The sequence below is a fragment of the Lithobates pipiens genome, unplaced genomic scaffold, assembly GCF_037356315.1.
Source record: "Lithobates pipiens isolate NorthernLeopardFrog02 unplaced genomic scaffold, aLitPip1_a1.2 Scaffold_16, whole genome shotgun sequence".
Classification (NCBI taxonomy): Eukaryota; Metazoa; Chordata; class Amphibia; order Anura; family Ranidae; genus Lithobates; species Lithobates pipiens.
This window is the reverse complement of record NW_027507748.1, coordinates 127,569,200-127,586,945: the sequence shown is the minus strand read 5'-3', so window position 1 is coordinate 127,586,945 and position 17,746 is coordinate 127,569,200. Positions and strand designations below refer to the sequence as shown.

The following is a 17,746-nucleotide window of genomic DNA, read 5'->3' as shown; positions in this document are numbered from 1 at the left end:
GACACATGAACCTGAGTGGTGTGTTCAGCTAGGCAATACATCCAACGGAATAGGTATGTGTTCCAAGTCTGTATTTAACATTTCAAAGGGTATTCCCTTCCACACCAGTAACATTATCATGGGTCATATGTGTAGTTACAAAAATCAATCCCTTAACAACACCATTAGTGAACTTACTACATACAAGAACACAACCTCTGGGATACTTGTGAGTAAACTTGTTAGTGCTGCATTTGAGGCTGGAACTGAGCCCCAACGTAGTTCTCTAAGAAGTTTTTCATTGGGAAACAATACATATGTATGCTGTGCTAAAATTTGTTACCCATGGATCCCCGCAGGAGTGAAAGGATGGTGTTATTTAGCACAGTTGGTACCAGTCATGTCAGCCCTAGGCCAGAATCAGGAACATCACATACAAGTTACTTCAAGTCCAGTACATAGGTTAACTTATAAATACAAGAGAGAAGTCCCACCTATGTTTTCTACTTCAGATAAGTCATGGACATGGTTTCCATCCTGGACAGGATGGGGCATAACCATGATGGACAAATTAAATAACTACACTAGTTTAATAAATGATGTTATGGAAAAAAACTCCCAAGATATAGGACTACTCAATGTCGAGCTCAAAGCAATTAGAAGACAACTAGAGTTACACGAATTAGCTATTGAAAGCATGAGTGCAGCTCTGACAGGTTTATGCGAAATGACCCAAGATTATGAATGTTGTACATGGTTTCACAATACCAGCCTGGAAATCCCAGACTACTATGATGTTATTAATCAACACCGAACACAGGTAAATGAATTAATGAAACAAGCAAGGGACATAGGTAATTATGGATGGAACCCCTTTTCTAGTTTGGGTTTAGGTGGAATGTTTTCATGGTTAAAGGACATAGTGATTATGATTATCATAGTACTATTGTTAGGATTGATAGGCTACTTGATTTTCAAGCTTATTCTACTTTGTATTAGCAAGTGTACTACACCAGACCAACCTTCTCACGCATATACACAATATCTGCAGCTTTATGTAAAAGAATATAACAAACGTAGCAAGAACCGTAGATTTCAGGAGGCTGCGGATCTGTAGAAGTCATTTCATGACTTAAAGAGGGGGTTGAAAGGTTATGCTAAGCATCCATCTTGTTTCTGTCAGCCATCTTAATATTCACAAACTTCCATTTCACAATATGTACAGTTTGAACACCCCTTTAACTTCTCAGATAACTGTCTCAACATGAGATTCTTCTAACCCGTGTGTTCTCACACACTTATCTATAACCTTCACACTGTTTCTCAGCATCTTTTAGCTACAGAAGGAATTATGTATCTTTTCTTATATTAATTCAGCTAGCTTAGAACAAAGAACAATAGCGTTTTTGTCTTGACCAGCTGTAATCGTCTTGATGTCTACTGCGCATGTCTTATTCTGTGTGTGACGCAAAATTTACTATATCAATCGCTTTGTAATAACTCAATACAATTAGTTCTCGAAGGACGCCATGGTGTGTGTGTGAATTTATTTGTCCTTTGAGAATTGATTCCAGAGTACTCTGAATTTATACAATACATTGGATCTAAGGTCTGAGAGGTTGAAAGGACCACCCTAGACACAGGATTAACCCTAACACTGACATTAAAACATTAGATTCCCAAAACCAATCTCACCCATCACAACAACTGAAAACTAAACTACAAATATTACGACAGGAACTCAGAACGACTTTATTGGATACATTTGAAAAACATACTAGAAAACTTAAAGCTAAATATTACCATACTAGCAACAAAGCAGGAAAAAACATGGCACTTCGGATCAAAGGAAGATATTCCAAATCAAAGATTCCAAATCTATACAACCCTATTACTAGAGAAAAATTGCAAGACCCCCAAGACATAGCGAATGCATTTAGCTGTTATTATAGCTCCCTTTACAATCTTAAAGATGATTCTCAAACTCCCACACCTACCCCAAAGATAATAAGTGATTTCTTAGATACTATTAGTCTCCCATCATTAACTACTGATCAAATCTCTGATCTTAACGTCCCATTTTCAGTGGAAGAAATTGCTAGAACTATAGACTCCCTGCCCAACAATAAATCTCCAGGCCCAGACGGAATGATAGGAGAATACTATAAATTACTTCGAGATATACTGGCTCCCCACTTATGCTCACTTTTTAATGAAGCGGCATCCAAATCAGAATTTCCGGCTGAGATGCTTCAGGCCTTGATCATAACACTGCCGAAACCAGGCAAAGATCCCAATGCTCCCCAAAATTTCAGACCGATTTTATTATTGAACATTGACATCAAAATATACGCCAAAGCAATGATGGATGATGGATGATGAGCAGGAGCCAGGCCACCACACCGCTTCCACTTTAGTGCAAATGGGGGCCTTCATGCTCCAGTGTTTTAATAGGGACCCCCGTATAAAAAGCATAAGGGTCAAGGACCAGTACTGGGTGGCAACGTACTTAGACCCCCGGTACAAACACAAAATGGCGGAAATGTTACCGCCGTCGCAGAGGGCTGTCAGAATGCAGCACTTCCAGGTCTTGCTTCGAGAAATGCTGCATTCTGCTTTTGCGTGCGCTGGCAGAGGAGCAATTCCCACTCCCAGAGAAGGATTTGCGGGTACCAATCCAACAGCGCCTGCAAGAAGAGGCCGGTTTGAAGATGTGTTGGTGACTTCGGATATGAGGTCATTCTTTCAGCCAACCTATCGACAGGTGTCATCCGGATCCAGCATCAGGGAACGCCTAGACCATCAGGTGTCCGACTACATTGGGTTAACGGCCGATGTGGATGCTCTGAGGAATGATGAACCCCTGGACTACTGGGTGGGCAGGCTTGACCTCTGGCCAGAGCTTGCCCAATTTGAAATCGAACTGTTGGCTTGCCCCTCGTCCAGTGTCCTGTCCGAAAGGACGTTCAGCGCAGCAGGGGGGATCATGACCGATAAGCATACTCGCCTAGCTCACGACAGTGTTAACTACCTCACATTTCTAAAAATGAATGAGGCATGGATCTCGGAGGAATTTAACACATGTGACCAGTAGACCATGTGTATGTCTATAAACAATTTTTTTAATCAAGCACACAGACCTTCTTTCTTCATTTGGCTCACTTCCTTGTCCCAAAAAAGCACACCGTACTATATGCCCCTACCCTCCTCTTTGAAGAGGTTGAGCGGTGTCATATTTCTACTGGGGCTGCTTATGAGGGGATCACACCATCCCTGTGCTGTGCTGACTTCCTCCTGGGGGTTCTTATTATGAGGGGATCACACCATCCCTGTGCTGTGCTGAGTTTCTCCTGGGCCTGCTTATTATGAGGGGATCACACCATCCCTGTGCTGTGCTGATTTTCTGCTGGGCCTGCTTATTATGAGGGGATCACACCATCCCTGTGCTGTGCTGACTTCCTCCTGGGGGTTCTTATTATGAGGGGATCACACCATCCCTGTGCTGTGCTGACTTCCTCCTGGGGGTTCTTATTATGAGGGGATCACACAATCCCTGTGCTGTGCTAACTTCCTCCTGGGGGTTCTTATTATGAGGGGATCACACCATCCCTGTGCTGTGCTGACTTCCTCCTGGGGGTTCTTATTATGAGGGGATCACACCATCCCTGTGCTGTGCTAACTTCCTCCTGGGGGTTCTTATTATGAGGGGATCACACCATCCCTGTGCTGTGCTGACTTCCTCCTGGGGGTTCTTATTATGAGGGGATCACACCATCCCTGTGCTGTGCTGACTTCCTCCTGGGGGTTCTTATTATGAGGGGATCACACCATCCCTGTGCTGTGCTAACTTCCTCCTGGGGGTTCTTATTATGAGGGGATCACACCATCCCTGTGCTGTGCTGAGTTTCTCCTGGGCCTGCTTATTATGAGGGGATCACACCATCCTTGTGCTGTGCTGATTTTCTCCTGGGCCTGCTTATTAGGAGGGGATCACACCATCCCTGTGCTGTGCTGACTTCCTCCTGGGGGTTCTTATTATGAGGGGATCACACCATCCCTGTGCTGTGCTGAGTTTCTCCTGGGCCTGCTTATTATGAGGGGATCACACCATCCCTGTGCTGTGCTGACTTACTCCTGGGGGTTCTTATTATGAGGGGATCACACCATCCCTGTGCTGTGCTGAGTTTCTCCTGGGCCTGCTTATTATGAGGGGATCACACCATCCCTGTGCTGTGCTGATTTTCTCCTGGGCCTGCTTATTATGAGGGGATCACACCATCCCTGTGCTGTGCTGACTTCCTCCTGGGGGTTCTTATTATGAGGGGATCACACCATCCCTGTGCTGTGCTGACTTCCTCCTGGGGGTTCTTATTATGAGGGGATCACACCATCCCTGTGCTGTGCTGACTTCCTCCTGGGGGTTCTTATTATGAGGGGATCACACCATCCCTGTGCTGTGCTGACTTCCTCCTGGGGGTTCTTATTATGAGGGGATCACACCATCCCTGTGCTGTGCTGACTTCCTCCTGGGGGTTCTTATTATGAGGGGATCACACCATCCCTGTGCTGTGCTGACTTCCTCCTGGGGGTTCTTATTATGAGGGGATCACACCATCCCTGTGCTGTGCTAACTTCCTCCTGGGGGTTCTTATTATGAGGGGATCACACCATCCCTGTGCTGTGCTGACTTCCTCCTGGGGGTTCTTATTATGAGGGGATCACACCATCCCTGTGCTGTGCTGAGTTTCTCCTGGGCTTGCTTATTATGGGGGGATCACACCATCCCTGTGCTGTGCTGACTTCCTCCTGGGGGTTCTTATTATGAGGGGATCACACCATCCCTGTGCTGTGCTGACTTCCTCCTGGGGGTTCTTATTATGAGGGGATCACACCATCCCTGTGCTGTGCTGATTTTCTCCTGGGCCTGCTTATTATGAGGGGATCACACCATCCCTGTGCTGTGCTGACTTCCTCCTGAGGGTTCTTATTATGAGGGGATCACACCATCCCTGTGCTGTGCTGACTTCCTCCTGGGGCTGCTTACGGTGCTGCTGTCAGTGCTGTATATCACGGTGCTGGTGTGAGTGCTTAATGTCACGCTGCTGATGTCAGTGCTCTCTGTCACGGTGCTGCTGTCAGTGCTGTATATCACGGTGCTGATGTCAGTGCTGTATGTCACGCTTCTGATGTCAGTGCTCTCTATCACGGTGCTGCTGTCAGTGCTGTATATCACGGTGCCGATGTCAGTGCTGTATGTCACGCTTCTGATGTCAGTGCTCTCTATCATGGTGCTGCTGTCAGTGCTGTATATCACGGTGCTGGTGTGAGTGATTTATGTCATGCTGCTGATGTCAGTGCTCTCTATCACGGTGCTGTTGTCAGATGACTCTATCACGGTGCAGGTGTCATTGCTGTATGTCACGCTGCTGGTGATCATCTCCTGCATCCTCTTCTTTGCCTACCCTGACCTTCCCTCTCCTCCATTGCCTTCATGCGCTCCACAGTCCTGAATTGTCAGAACAATTTCCCATATAAAAAAAGAATGCTTGTAGTTATCGATCCCAAATTCACCTCATACATGTGTTATGTCATTGGCCATGTGGTGGGACTATGTTTGCCCAGCTAATAATTATTTTGTGGCTGCAAATTTGACCTAAAGGTTTGCGAAGTTCGCCTCCCATTGAAGTCAATGGGGCCCGCCGCGAACGTTCCGTTTCGCGAACTATCGGCCGCGTTCGTGGTCCGCGTTCGCGAAACGTCCCGTCGGAAGTTCGTCCATCACTATTGAGGACCTCTCTCCAATACCTATACAGTTTTGAGCATCTCCAAACCACATGGATAAGGTTCACCCTTGGGTCTCCATACCTTGGGGACTAGCAAGCCTTCGCCTAAATATAAACAACTTCTGAGGTGTATAATATGCTCTATGTTCTATAAATAATTGTGAGATAAAGGGGGCACTGAGACCGCCTCCAAGTTCTAATATACATTTCTACTGGTCCTCTGTTATATTCCCTAGGTCCTCCTCTCACTTTTTCTTACTACGAAGATCTCCACTTCCTTCTATTGCCACTTTGAAGATGTTCCCATAAATATCATATATCAATTCTCTAGAGGTATTTGCATTAATTATTTTACTGAGATGAGGTATCTTACTTCACTCCAACTTCTTTTCTTTAAACTGTAAAGACAAGACATGACCAATTTTCAAATACCTGTAGAAGGACCAATTTGGAATGACATACTCATCTCATAACTCTTGAAATAACTCCTATTATTACATATCTGAGTGAGACAGTGAATGTCACACCTTTCCCATTCCTCGATCTTTCCTATTGCATATAGTTCTTGCAAATTTTTATTGTTCCAAAGAGGAACTGTGAATCCTTGATATCCCAAAAGGGCCTAAATATTTTTCACGCTTTTATCACTAGTGTCAACGTAGGACAGTTAAAAAAAAAAAGATTCTGCCTCTATAGCTTCTACTTTTGTATTATGACATGTACTAGATAAAATCATATCCTCTCTGGGTTCACCTTCTACTGACAGATTACATCCCCATAGATGTTGCAGCTATGCTGCTAAAAAAAATTACTCCATGGATGTGGTAATGCTACACCCCCCTCCTCTTTTGGTAACTGTAGTGTACGTAAACGTAGTCTAGATAAACCTTTCTTCCATATTAACTCTCTAAAAACAGTATCTATTTTTTTTAAACCATTGTTTAGGTACCTTGATTGGAGAGTTGTGCAGCACATACAGAAGTTGTGGAATCCATATCATCTTTATCCTGCTACCGACTCCTACTAAGGGGAGTCAGCCCCAAATCCTTCCATTCTGCCTAAATCTAGTAATGAATAGGACTATATTATTGATGATATGTTGTCTGGGATCCCTTGTTACAGTCCCAAATACTTCAATTTACTCACTACCTCTATCTGAGAAATTCCAGTGGGCAAAGGACTTTCCAGGGGATCTACCTGCAAAAGTACAGATTTTTCCCAGTTTATGTCCAACCTGTTACACTGCTCAAAATCCTTTATTATATTCATCACTGCTGTCAAAGAGGAGTGTGTATCCCCTAAAAATAGTAATAATTATCCGCGTATAAAGCAATTTTTTCCTCTCCCCTTGCCCTCTGAAATCCCCGTACATTTGAGGAAGACGGCCACAGCTAATGGTTCTATTGCGAAGGCAAAAATAAGTCTCGCCCCCCTCACTATTGGAAACATCTCAGAACTCTCACCATTTATTTTCACTTTTGCTTTTGGTGTCTCGTGCCTCACCCAATTAATAAAAACAGGGCCAAAATGGAACACTGCCAAGACCTGCCAAAGGTAACGTCATTCTAGGCTAACAAATGTCCAGGGACAAGATAGCCCTTGACCCTTCATTAACCGTTGGAATCTGCAAATTTAGGTATACCCAACTTATGTTTACTTTATGTTAGTGGATCTATTGGGTATAAATTCTGACTAATCTGGGTGCATATGTTTCTGTATAACTTTTTTTAATCTAGCCAACACCTTTGCTAAAATGTTTACGTCTGATTCGTTATCGGCCATTTGTAATCATTCAAGAGTATATGTTAGACAGTTTTTTTTTTTTTTCAAATGTTTATTTTCTCTTTACAGATTAACATTTTAATTGTGTTTGTGTCCCTGCATCCAATTCGCAATAACAGGTGATTGTGACCGGTTCTCTAAGTAGCAGGTTCAAATATCTCCGATGCGACTCCAGTGCGAATTTGCACAAGAGCCCTGTGTGTCATTCGGTCCATTTCACGTCCGAATTCAGTCCAAAATCCAGGCTGAAATCTGACCTGAAACAGTGAACCAGGACGCACAGGACCCCTTATGTGTGAACCCAGCCTATATATCCAACAGCCCTGCCTCCCCAAATATTTGAGATTGCGGGCCGCCAGATGCGTTATCAGCCATTTGTAATCATTTAAGATTATATGTTAGACAGTATTTTTACAAATGTTTATTTTCTCTTTACAGATTATAATGTTAATTGCGTTTGTTTGATATATGTTCATTTTTACATATAATGTGTATTGTGGAAGGTGAGATGCAATAGTAATGGGAATTGTCTGACCTAAAGCCATCTGCTGCTCATTGTGATTAGTTATCTTATCAAATAGTTGTCATTTTGCTCTTGTTCCATGTTTTTATTTTTAGCTGTTATTGCTGATGATAATTGAAGTGTTATTAGTAATGTGGAATGTCTGTTTTTTTTTATAATGAAACATATGATATTACATTCTCATTTATGGGTTTTCCATGTCCAAACTATAAGGTTAAAAATCCAGGTTTGTGCTTTAATGACCAGCAAGACTTGTATTACTCATACCTCCACCAATCAGTTGTTTGGACTCTGCCCTGAAAACCAGTTCAGTCTAAATGATTCCTCAAAGCTGCACTGCATAGTACTGGAAAAGTAATTCCGCGTACACATGACCGGACTTTCCGGCAGACTAGATTCGACGGAATCAGTCCATCGGACAATCTGATCATGTGTGGGCTAATCCGATCGTTTTTCATCTTAAAAATCCGACAGACCTACAAATAGAACATGCTTCAAATCTGTTCCAAGGATTCAATCCCTATCCGGAAAACTGTTCCTCTGTATGCTGGTCCAACAGACCAAATACTAAGCAAGGGAAGCTACTGGCTATTGAACTTCCTTTTTTAGTCCCGTCTTACGTCATCACGTTGAAAGCGAACTAAATTTCAAACTGACTTAGTCCGTTCGTGTGTGGCCAAATCCGTTCGTTTGGAAAGTCCGTGGGAACTCCGCTGAAAGTCCGTTGGACCTAGTCTGCTGAAAAGTCCGGTCGTGTGTACGCGGCATAAAATTCAGCTCAAAGACACAGGTATCTGAATTGTTTCCCAAGTCAGTGCAAATGGAGTGATCAATCAATAAAAAAAAGTTGCATTTTTGCTAGCATATGATTGGATGATGGAAGTCAGCGGTGTTTGTGCTCATTTACTAAGTTCTGGAACAACTGCACTTGCAGAGTGCACAGTCTTTTTTTTTCTTTTAGTAAATCAACCCCAGAACGTAACCACTCAATCAAAATCGAAAATTCAGCACAATGAAGTCTTTTAAAAATTTGAATATCAGTTGACTGCATTTATCAGCTTCTGTTTATTTAACAAAAATAAAATCGAACATTATCCAGAGTCCTAGAGAAAGTTTTTCTTTTGTACCCATAAAACCTGCGGTAAATTGGCATATGAATAAAGGAGTCAAGATCACTCTCACGTCCAAGGAAATGAATACAGACAAAGGTGTAACATAGGACAGACGCGTGTTATTTAGATTTCAATATGTTTATTGATTTTTTTTGCATAAATAACAGTAGCAAAAAACATAAGATAACTCCAGACCCCCCAGACTGGGAGAGTAATAGGCATATATTTTCAAGTAGTAATACTCACATTTTTGAGCAACATATCCATAATGTTAGTGACCAGATATATCACAGAAAAAGAACCATTCAAATACAAAGATAATGACGAGATTACACCCGTAGTGCAATTGAAGAGCAACTGAATGCTAAATGTGGTGTAATACACATCAGGCAGGACAGTGAGCAGAACATTTATGTGATAAAGTACATAGAGTACAGGCATACCCCACTTTTAAGTACACAATGGGGTTTATTTACTAAAGCTGGAAAGTGCAAAATCAGGCTCACTTCTGCATAGAAACCAATGAGCTTCCGGTTTTATTACCAAAGCTTAATTGAACAAGCTGGGGTTAGAAGCTCATTGGTTTCTATGCAGAAGTGAGCCTGATTTTGCACTTTCCAGCTTTAGTAAATAAATCCCATTGTGTACTTAAAAGTGGGGTATGCCTGTAGTGGTCAACCACCCTGCATAACCTTGTACAATGAACCATTAAGAATGTAGAAAACCAAGGAGCAAGCAGCTCTAAACCTGAGCATGTAAAAAAATAAACAGAAAGAAGGAAGTAGTGGGAAAAGAGAAGAGCGGACATGGTTGAGTATCTCAGCCACCCATCTCATTCATCCACCCACCAAGAGATATTGAGGTTGATTTTACTAAAGACAAATAGACTGTGCATTTTGCAAAGTGCAGTTGCTTCAGAGCTTAGTAAATGAGCAGAAGCTCTGCTGACTTCCATCATCCAATCCCATGCAGGCAAAAATGTTGTGTTTTTTTTTCTTGCACGTCATTGGGTATTCTTTGCAAAGTGAAGCTTTACCTCATTTATTAAGCTCTGGGGTAACTGCACTTCACAAAGTGCACAGTCTATTTGCCTTTAGTAAATCAACCCTACTGCATCCATGGCTGTCAGGTTTTATCAAACTTAGGGGGTTATTTACTAAAGGAAAATCCACTTTTAAGTACACAATGGGGTTTATTTACTAAAGCTGGGAAGTGCAAAATCAGGCTCACTTCTGCATAGAAACCAATGAGCTTCCAGGTTTTATTACCAAAGCTTAATTGAACAAGTTGAGGTTAGAAGCTCAATGGTTTCTATGCAGAAGTGAGCCTGATTTTGCACTTTCCAGCTTTAGTAAATAAATCCCATTGTGTACTTAAAAGTGGGGTATGCCTGTAGCGGTCAACCACCCTGCATAACCTTGTACAATGAACCATTAGGAATGTAGAAAACCAAGGAGCAAGCAGCTCTAAACCTGAGCATGTAAAAAAATAAACAGAAAGAAGGAAGTAGTGGGAAAAGAGAAGAGCGGACATGGTTGAGTATCTCAGCCACCCATCTCATTCATCCACCCACCAAGAGATATTGAGGTTGATTTTACTAAAGACAAATAGACTGTGCATTTTGCAAAGGGCAGTTGCTTCAGAGCTTAGTAAATGAGCAGAAGCTCTGCTGACTTCCATCATCCAATCCCATGCAGGCAAAAATGCTGTGTTTTTTTTCTTGCACGTCATTGGGTATTCTTTGCAAAGTGAAGCTTTACCTAATTTATTAAGCTCTGGGGTAACTGCACTTCACAAAGTGCACAGTCTATTTGCCTTTAGTAAATCAACCCTACTGCATCCATGGCTGTCAGGTTTTATCAAACTTAGGGGGTTATTTACTAAAGGAAAATCCACTTTGCACTGCAAGTGCACTTGAAAGTTCACTGAAAGTGCACTTGGAAGTAAAGTCGCTGTAGATCCATGGGAGATATGCAAGGAAAATAAAAAACAGCATTTTAGCTTGTACATGATTGGATGATAAAATCAGCAGAGCTTCCACTCATTTCAGATCTACCCCTTAGATTTAGAGCGACTGCACTTCCAAGTGCACTTGCAGTTCAAAGTGGATTTGTCTTTTTGTAAATAACCCCCTTAGCTTGATTATTATGGAGAGTACACGTGAGCTTATCATTGATGATCCAGTTTAATTTTTGTGTGAGATAGTCAAGTTTGACTATTGGTTGGTTCCAACACTGTGCAATGCCTATTCTGGTTGCTAGTATCATATAGGAAATTTATCTTTTCCTCGTATTAGGGATATCATCGCTTAAAGGAGTTTTAAAGGCAGAAGGTTTTTTATCTTAATGCATTCTATGCATTAAGACAAAAAACCTTCTGTGTATAGCAGCCTCCTCAGCACCCCCTAATTATTTACCTGAGTCCTATTTCTCTCCAGCGATGTCCACGAATGTCTAAGCCATCTGGGACACTCCTCCTGATTGGCTGAGACACAGCAGTGGTGCCAATGGCACTGCTGTTGTGAATCAAAGTCAGTCAGCCAATCAGGGGAGAGAAGGGGCCAGGCCGGGTCAGGGCTCCGTGTCTGAATGGACACACGGAGCTGTGACTTGGCTCCAGTGCCCCCATAGGAAGCTGCTGACTGTGGGGGTACTCCATAGGAGGGAGGGGCCAGGAGCAGCAAAAAGGGACCAGAGAAGAGAAGGATCCAGGCTGCTCTGTGCAAAACCACTGCACAGAGGAGGTAAGTATAACATGTTTGTTATTTTTGAAAAAAATAAAAAGACTTTACAATCACTTTAAATTTTGAAAGAGGACAATTTCAGGCTTTCTAAAGATATTTTGGCCCATGATGGAACGAATGAGGTTGATCAACCTAATCCAAAACCGTATCACTTTGGGGCAGTGCCATCATATATGAATCAAAGAAAACCCTGGGCTGAGGCCTGAGTGTACATTTTAGCTATTCTAGTTGGGACCATATACCAGAGTAGTATAGTTTATAGATTCAACCAAAGCTGTGTTTATGGATATTGTTGACAAATGATTTGCAATATCTTGCAAGTCAGTCAGGTACCACTGAATGTTAAGATCTCTTTCCCAATGTTCCATATAGGAGAGCTTATTGTCTAACGTTGATAAGAGATCATATGGTATGGATTCAACTATTTTTTAATACATTTTTATTTCTGTCTTTGATCTGTTCTACTCTTCATAGGCAGCCATACAGTGTCACTCCTCTGTAACTTTTCCAACAGTATAACAATTAGAGAATTAAAAGTATTATCAGAAAGCCAAATGTTATCATTTTACAGCTCCAGGTAATAAATATGCCTTATGTATATGGGAACAGCTGAAGAAAACAGCATTATTAAAGTGAGTATAGGTAAAGGTGATAAATGACTGGGACTAATATTAGCAGCTACTATTTTTAAAAACAATGTTTGGTTTGCACAATGAATATGAAAAAAAAAAAATATATATATATATATAGTCTAAAAGGAAGTCTTGTGACCTTGCTGTATTGGAGTTCCTAGATCGAAGCTTTCAGTGGAACTCACCTGCAAAAAAATTATAATAAATATTAATATTAAATAGCATAGGTTTTAAACATACTATTGAAAATAATGTTGTCCAAAAACATATTTTCTTGTATCTTTCCCTCACCAGGGCTGGGACAAAGGGTGTGCAGATGGGGAAGCTGCCCTGGGCACAGCATGTATTGTAGGGATGGGGACGTTGCAAGTTCCTTCTACTATAAGGCTGACAGGAGTAGTAGCAGTGGCATCACTACTTCTGCCAGCCCAATGCTGTAAGCGGCAAGGAGAGGAGAGAGCCAGGAGGAGGTGTGGGCTGTGCTCTCTCTCGCCCCCTCCTCCTCATAAGCTTGTACTTAATGAAGGGGGGGGGTTGTAATCTGGAATCTTTGCCCTGGGCATTGGGTGATTTTGTCCGGGCACTGGCTCGCACATCATTGCTACTTTTGCCACCTAAATAATTTGGACACCTTGGGTTGACTAATTTGATCTTGTCATTACCAGGTTATCCCTCACACAAGTACAAATAGGGCTTCAGTTTTTATCAATCTGGCATGTTTTATTATTAATGTTAATCTATCAATTTATTATCACCATAAATTAGTCTATGAGACCTGCATTATTATAGACGATAGCTAAATGCAAAACCGGTAAAGACACTTTGCACTTACCAAATTAAGGGAGCTCTTTCCATGGGCTCAGGTCCAGTGCTGGGATGCTAGAACATTTAGCAAAATCTACAGGGTACTGATTTCCAAAGAAGACATTTAGTGGGACCTCCGTGATGTTTGTATTGGCACAGATAACTTGGGACATAGATGCCTTCTCTATTGAGCTTTTTTGAGCTTTGCTGAAAACTGAATCATTCTCATAATAAAACCTAAATAGAAGAATCAATAAATTACCCTTTTGCACAAACTAGTATACAATATGAACTCTATCCAAAGCATAGTACAGTTATTCTGCATATCTCCAGTATACATGGTATATACTGATCACTGTGACCATTGCCCCATGCTTCAGGGACTCTGTGCCTGCCTGTCACATTTTGTTTTAAATCTGAATTGGAGAAGCGGCCAGGAGGGGCGGCGGGTTTGGCATATACAGGAACCAATCCTCTCCATTTTCCTCATGCAGCCACTGAGAGCTTGCTTTTCCTCTTCTCCCTTCCATTCAGAGAATGAAAGGGGGAAAATGGGTTGGTTCCTGCATATGCCACAATCCCTGGGTGTAGTCTTGATGACACAATGCATCGGGATGTGGCTGTACGGCAACAGGAAGTGACAAGTAAGGAAGTATCGGAGGTGTTCCGAGACACTCCAACCAGGTCCCAAGTGTGGTGAGATATCACCCAACGTTTACACCTTATCGCTACAATGCCCTAGGAATCTCTTTCTCATGCTTGTTTTAATGTTTTAAATGTAAGTGCAATGTATAAAGATTTTTAATAAACTGTATAAGTTTGTGGAACATACTATATCAGTGGAGCCTATGTCTTCCCATATATGAGCAAGCTACACCTATATCGGCAGTGGCGATCGTTTTGTTGGATGTAACAACCCCGTGTGGTTATACTGCTTGACTGCCAAACATGAACGTGTAAGGCTGCTTTCAGACTGGGGCGTGGGGTGCATCAGTGGTAAAGCGCCGCTGTTTTTTCAGAGATTTTCGGCCGTAAAAAGCTTAATACCATCTGCAAAGCACAGCTGCAGCGGCGCCATGCGGTAAGGCGCCGCTGCCCATTAATTTCAATGGGCAGGGGTGCTTTAGGAGTGGTGTGTACACCGCTCCTACAGCACTGCAAAGATGCTGTTTGCAGGACTTTTTTTTTACCATCCTGCAAGCGCACTGTTCCAGTGTGAAAGCACTCAAGCTTTCACACTGGAGAGACAGGAGAGGCTCCTTAGGGGCGCTATGCGGGTGATATTTTTAGCGATATAGTGCCTGTAAAGCGCCTCAGTGTGAAAGCAGCCTAAGACAAATAAGTGAGTTTACATCTTATGGGAGAGGTGACTGGCGACTTATGGTGTGTTATGAAGATTTCGTCTGTGTTGGAGGACTGTTTCTATGCACTGGACTCTGCACTTAAAGTGGTTGTAAACCCTTACAAACCACTTTGACCTACAGGTAAGCCTAGATTAAGGCTTACCTGTAGGTCCAAGAAATATCTCCTAAACCTACACAGTTTAGGAGACATTTGTCAAAAGACAGGCACCGCTGTCTATGGCGTGCAGGCGCACTGAGCGCACCGCTGTTAATGGCGATATGCCGCGAGTGGCGGCTCCCGTGCGCATACCTGGGAGTGATGTTCATCGCGGCTCCGTCTAATGACAGTGCCGGAGCAGCGAGACCCACCAAGAAGATGGAGGCACCGTACACAAGGGGACAGCGGTGACTTCGCTGGCTCCTGTGTCAGGTAAGTGAGCGATGCATAGTAGTCCATTATGCTTTGCCTTTGCAGGGAATCAAAGAGGAAGTAAACCCATCAGACAACCTACAGTATCTGCCACAGTGAGACTGTTCCCTCTAGTGCTCAGCCTGGGATCTGCCTTGTCACTTCCTGAATGCAGAGTGAGTGAGAATTTACAGAAGGGTGGATGATCTTGGGACATGTAGTCCAAAGAGCTTGAATCTATACTGGGAACTGTTCATTGTGGACTACAAGCTACAGCCAGCTGGAGGAAGGGAAAAGAATGCTGAAAAAGGTGATAAATAGCCTGCGTTGGGGAGGAGACTGTCTCTTGGGACCACGGCATTCATCTGGGAGCCGTGATCTAGACGGTCGGGAATAGCACGGCTGTGCTGTGGCCTAGGCGGCAGCATGTGTGAAGCCTCCGTAGAGCATGTGTGGATGCAAATGTTGTCAGCAGGGTCCGGTCGTTGGATGGCAGCCAGGTGGTCACCCACATCACCAACATCACAGATCTAGCTGAGCTGTGACATTGGGAGGTGTGAGGTCTAGCACCGTCCCTTAAACACAGTATCTGCAGGATCTTCAGACCATCCCTCCTGAGCTGGGTATTGTTTGACCTGGTGAGCGGGCCTATGCCCACCCCCTTTGCACCCAAGGACACTGAATGCAGACACCTTTTACTTTTCCTTCCTCATTGGAGCTTTATAAGGAGACATCTACACATCAACACATATTGTACTGTTGAATGTCATTATCTCACCAGTACTTTTGGGCCCCTTCATTTGAGCTAGCTGAAGATTCAGACACCTGCAGAAATGAAAGGACTCCTATACCCCCCCCCCCCCCCCCCAAACATGGGACAGGAACATTGGGCCTATCCAGCCCCATATCATCAAGGAATGCTCTTTATTAAAGTGGTTGTATACCTTTTTTTTATATATTTTTACCTATATAAAAATAGGCCTATAATACGTTTTACTTAGGGGTTTTCAGTAAATAGAATCAACAGTAAATGGATTGGATAAGAGAAGGTAGGTTACTGTTATACTCTTTATGTGAACAAGCAAATGAATGGCAAATTAACGGCAAAGGCATAATGAGCTAGTATTCACAGCATACTAGCTCATTATGACATACATACCTTAGAATGAAGCGTTAGCAGCTGATCCTGCTCACTGTCAGGGGAGCTGGCATTTCCCCCTTGGCGCCTCTTCTGGGTTTGCAGCTCCGATGCTGTGAGTGGCCGGAGCCACGATGTTGTCACTTCCGTGCATGTGCATGGGAGACTTCTTTCCGGCAAGGTTCGGCATCGCCCGCCGGGCCCTTAGCCGAACCTTCACATTGCTTGCGCCGATGACATTAGTGGCTGCATGCAAAGTGAATATCTCCTAAACCGTACAGATTTAGGGGATATTAATTTTACCTACAGGTAAGCCTTATTAGCCTTATTATAGGTTTACTTTGAACTATGCTGTGTCTGCATCCATATTTCTTTGCCGAAATGCCTGAACCCAGGGTGTCAGAGGACTTGCAATGCCAACCATTGGGGCACAGTATATTTAAGCAGCCCTCGCGGGGGTAGCGCTATACTTAGAAAACCCGTTTTGACTTCCAATTCAAAGGTATCTAAATTACCACTAAATATACATTTGAGCTTGCCTCTTTATACAAAACAATTTTTTTAAATAATTTTCTTGTTTAAAATTGTAAATATTTCAGACATTATAAGAAGTTCTGAAATTGGTAGATTGGGGAGATATATTCTCAAGCATACAGGAAATTCCTTTGTGGTAATTCCACAAGACTTGCTGAACAACACACTGAGGTTGATTTACTAAAGGCAAATCCACTTTGCATTACAGTGTACTGCTAATGCACTTGGATGTGCAGTTGCTGTAGATCTGAGGGGAAGATCTGAAATAAGGGGAAGCTCTGCTGATTTCTATCATCCAATCATGTACAAGCAAATATGCTGTTTTTTATTTCCCTTGCACATCCCCCTTAGATCTACAGCGACTGCACTTCCAAGTGCATTAGTAGTACACTTGTGCAAAGTGGCTTTGCCTTTAGTAGATAACTCCCACTGTACAACAATGGGTATTTTAGCCTATGTAGACATGAATGTAATTAGTTAGAGCATCCATCATTTAGAATAACTTTTGAATTTTAGGCTTCATAATCTCTATTGCATGAATATTTATTGTGGGTCTTACTAATGAATGAAATATATTTAGCCTGTGAGCCTTCCCTATATACTAGAAAATAAATCATACCGATCTCCATCCCGAGTCCTGCGGAACTGGTCTCCGATAAGACAAGCCAGCAATTTCCCAGTTCTTCCACCGGGCACCAAGGGTTCAGAAACTCCTCCAATCCAGAGGTCTATGTTTTCAGGAGTTCCATACAAATCTATAAATTTTTTCGCTAGCTGCTTATTGTTGAGAACAATGCCCAACTCATCCAGATTTCTGGGGGCAGAAAGGCCACAAAACCTCCTCCATGAATTGTATCCTAGGTAGAAAGGAAAAATATGATGACAACTTTAACAATGGCAAACAGGACTGTTAGAGATTAATTCAAACACACTGCAGCTGTAATAAAATAAACCATATCAATTA

General features: G+C 42.6%; 1 protein-coding gene across 1 annotated transcript in view; it reads right to left on the bottom strand.

The window, feature by feature from the left end:
* Positions 1 to 9,298: 9,298 nt before the first annotated feature.
* LOC143982063 (myeloperoxidase-like) overlaps positions 9,299 to 17,746 on the bottom strand; it is a 44,327-nt gene continuing 35,879 nt past the window's right edge. Inside the window, exons 12-14 of the mRNA XM_077480447.1 lie at positions 17,402 to 17,639; positions 13,387 to 13,595; positions 9,299 to 12,739 (exon numbers count right to left, since the gene is read on the bottom strand). Coding sequence (XP_077336573.1) covers positions 13,391 to 13,595; positions 17,402 to 17,639 — 443 coding nt within the window. The 3' untranslated portion in view covers positions 9,299 to 12,739; positions 13,387 to 13,390. The remainder of the gene's footprint in view (positions 12,740 to 13,386; positions 13,596 to 17,401; positions 17,640 to 17,746) is intronic.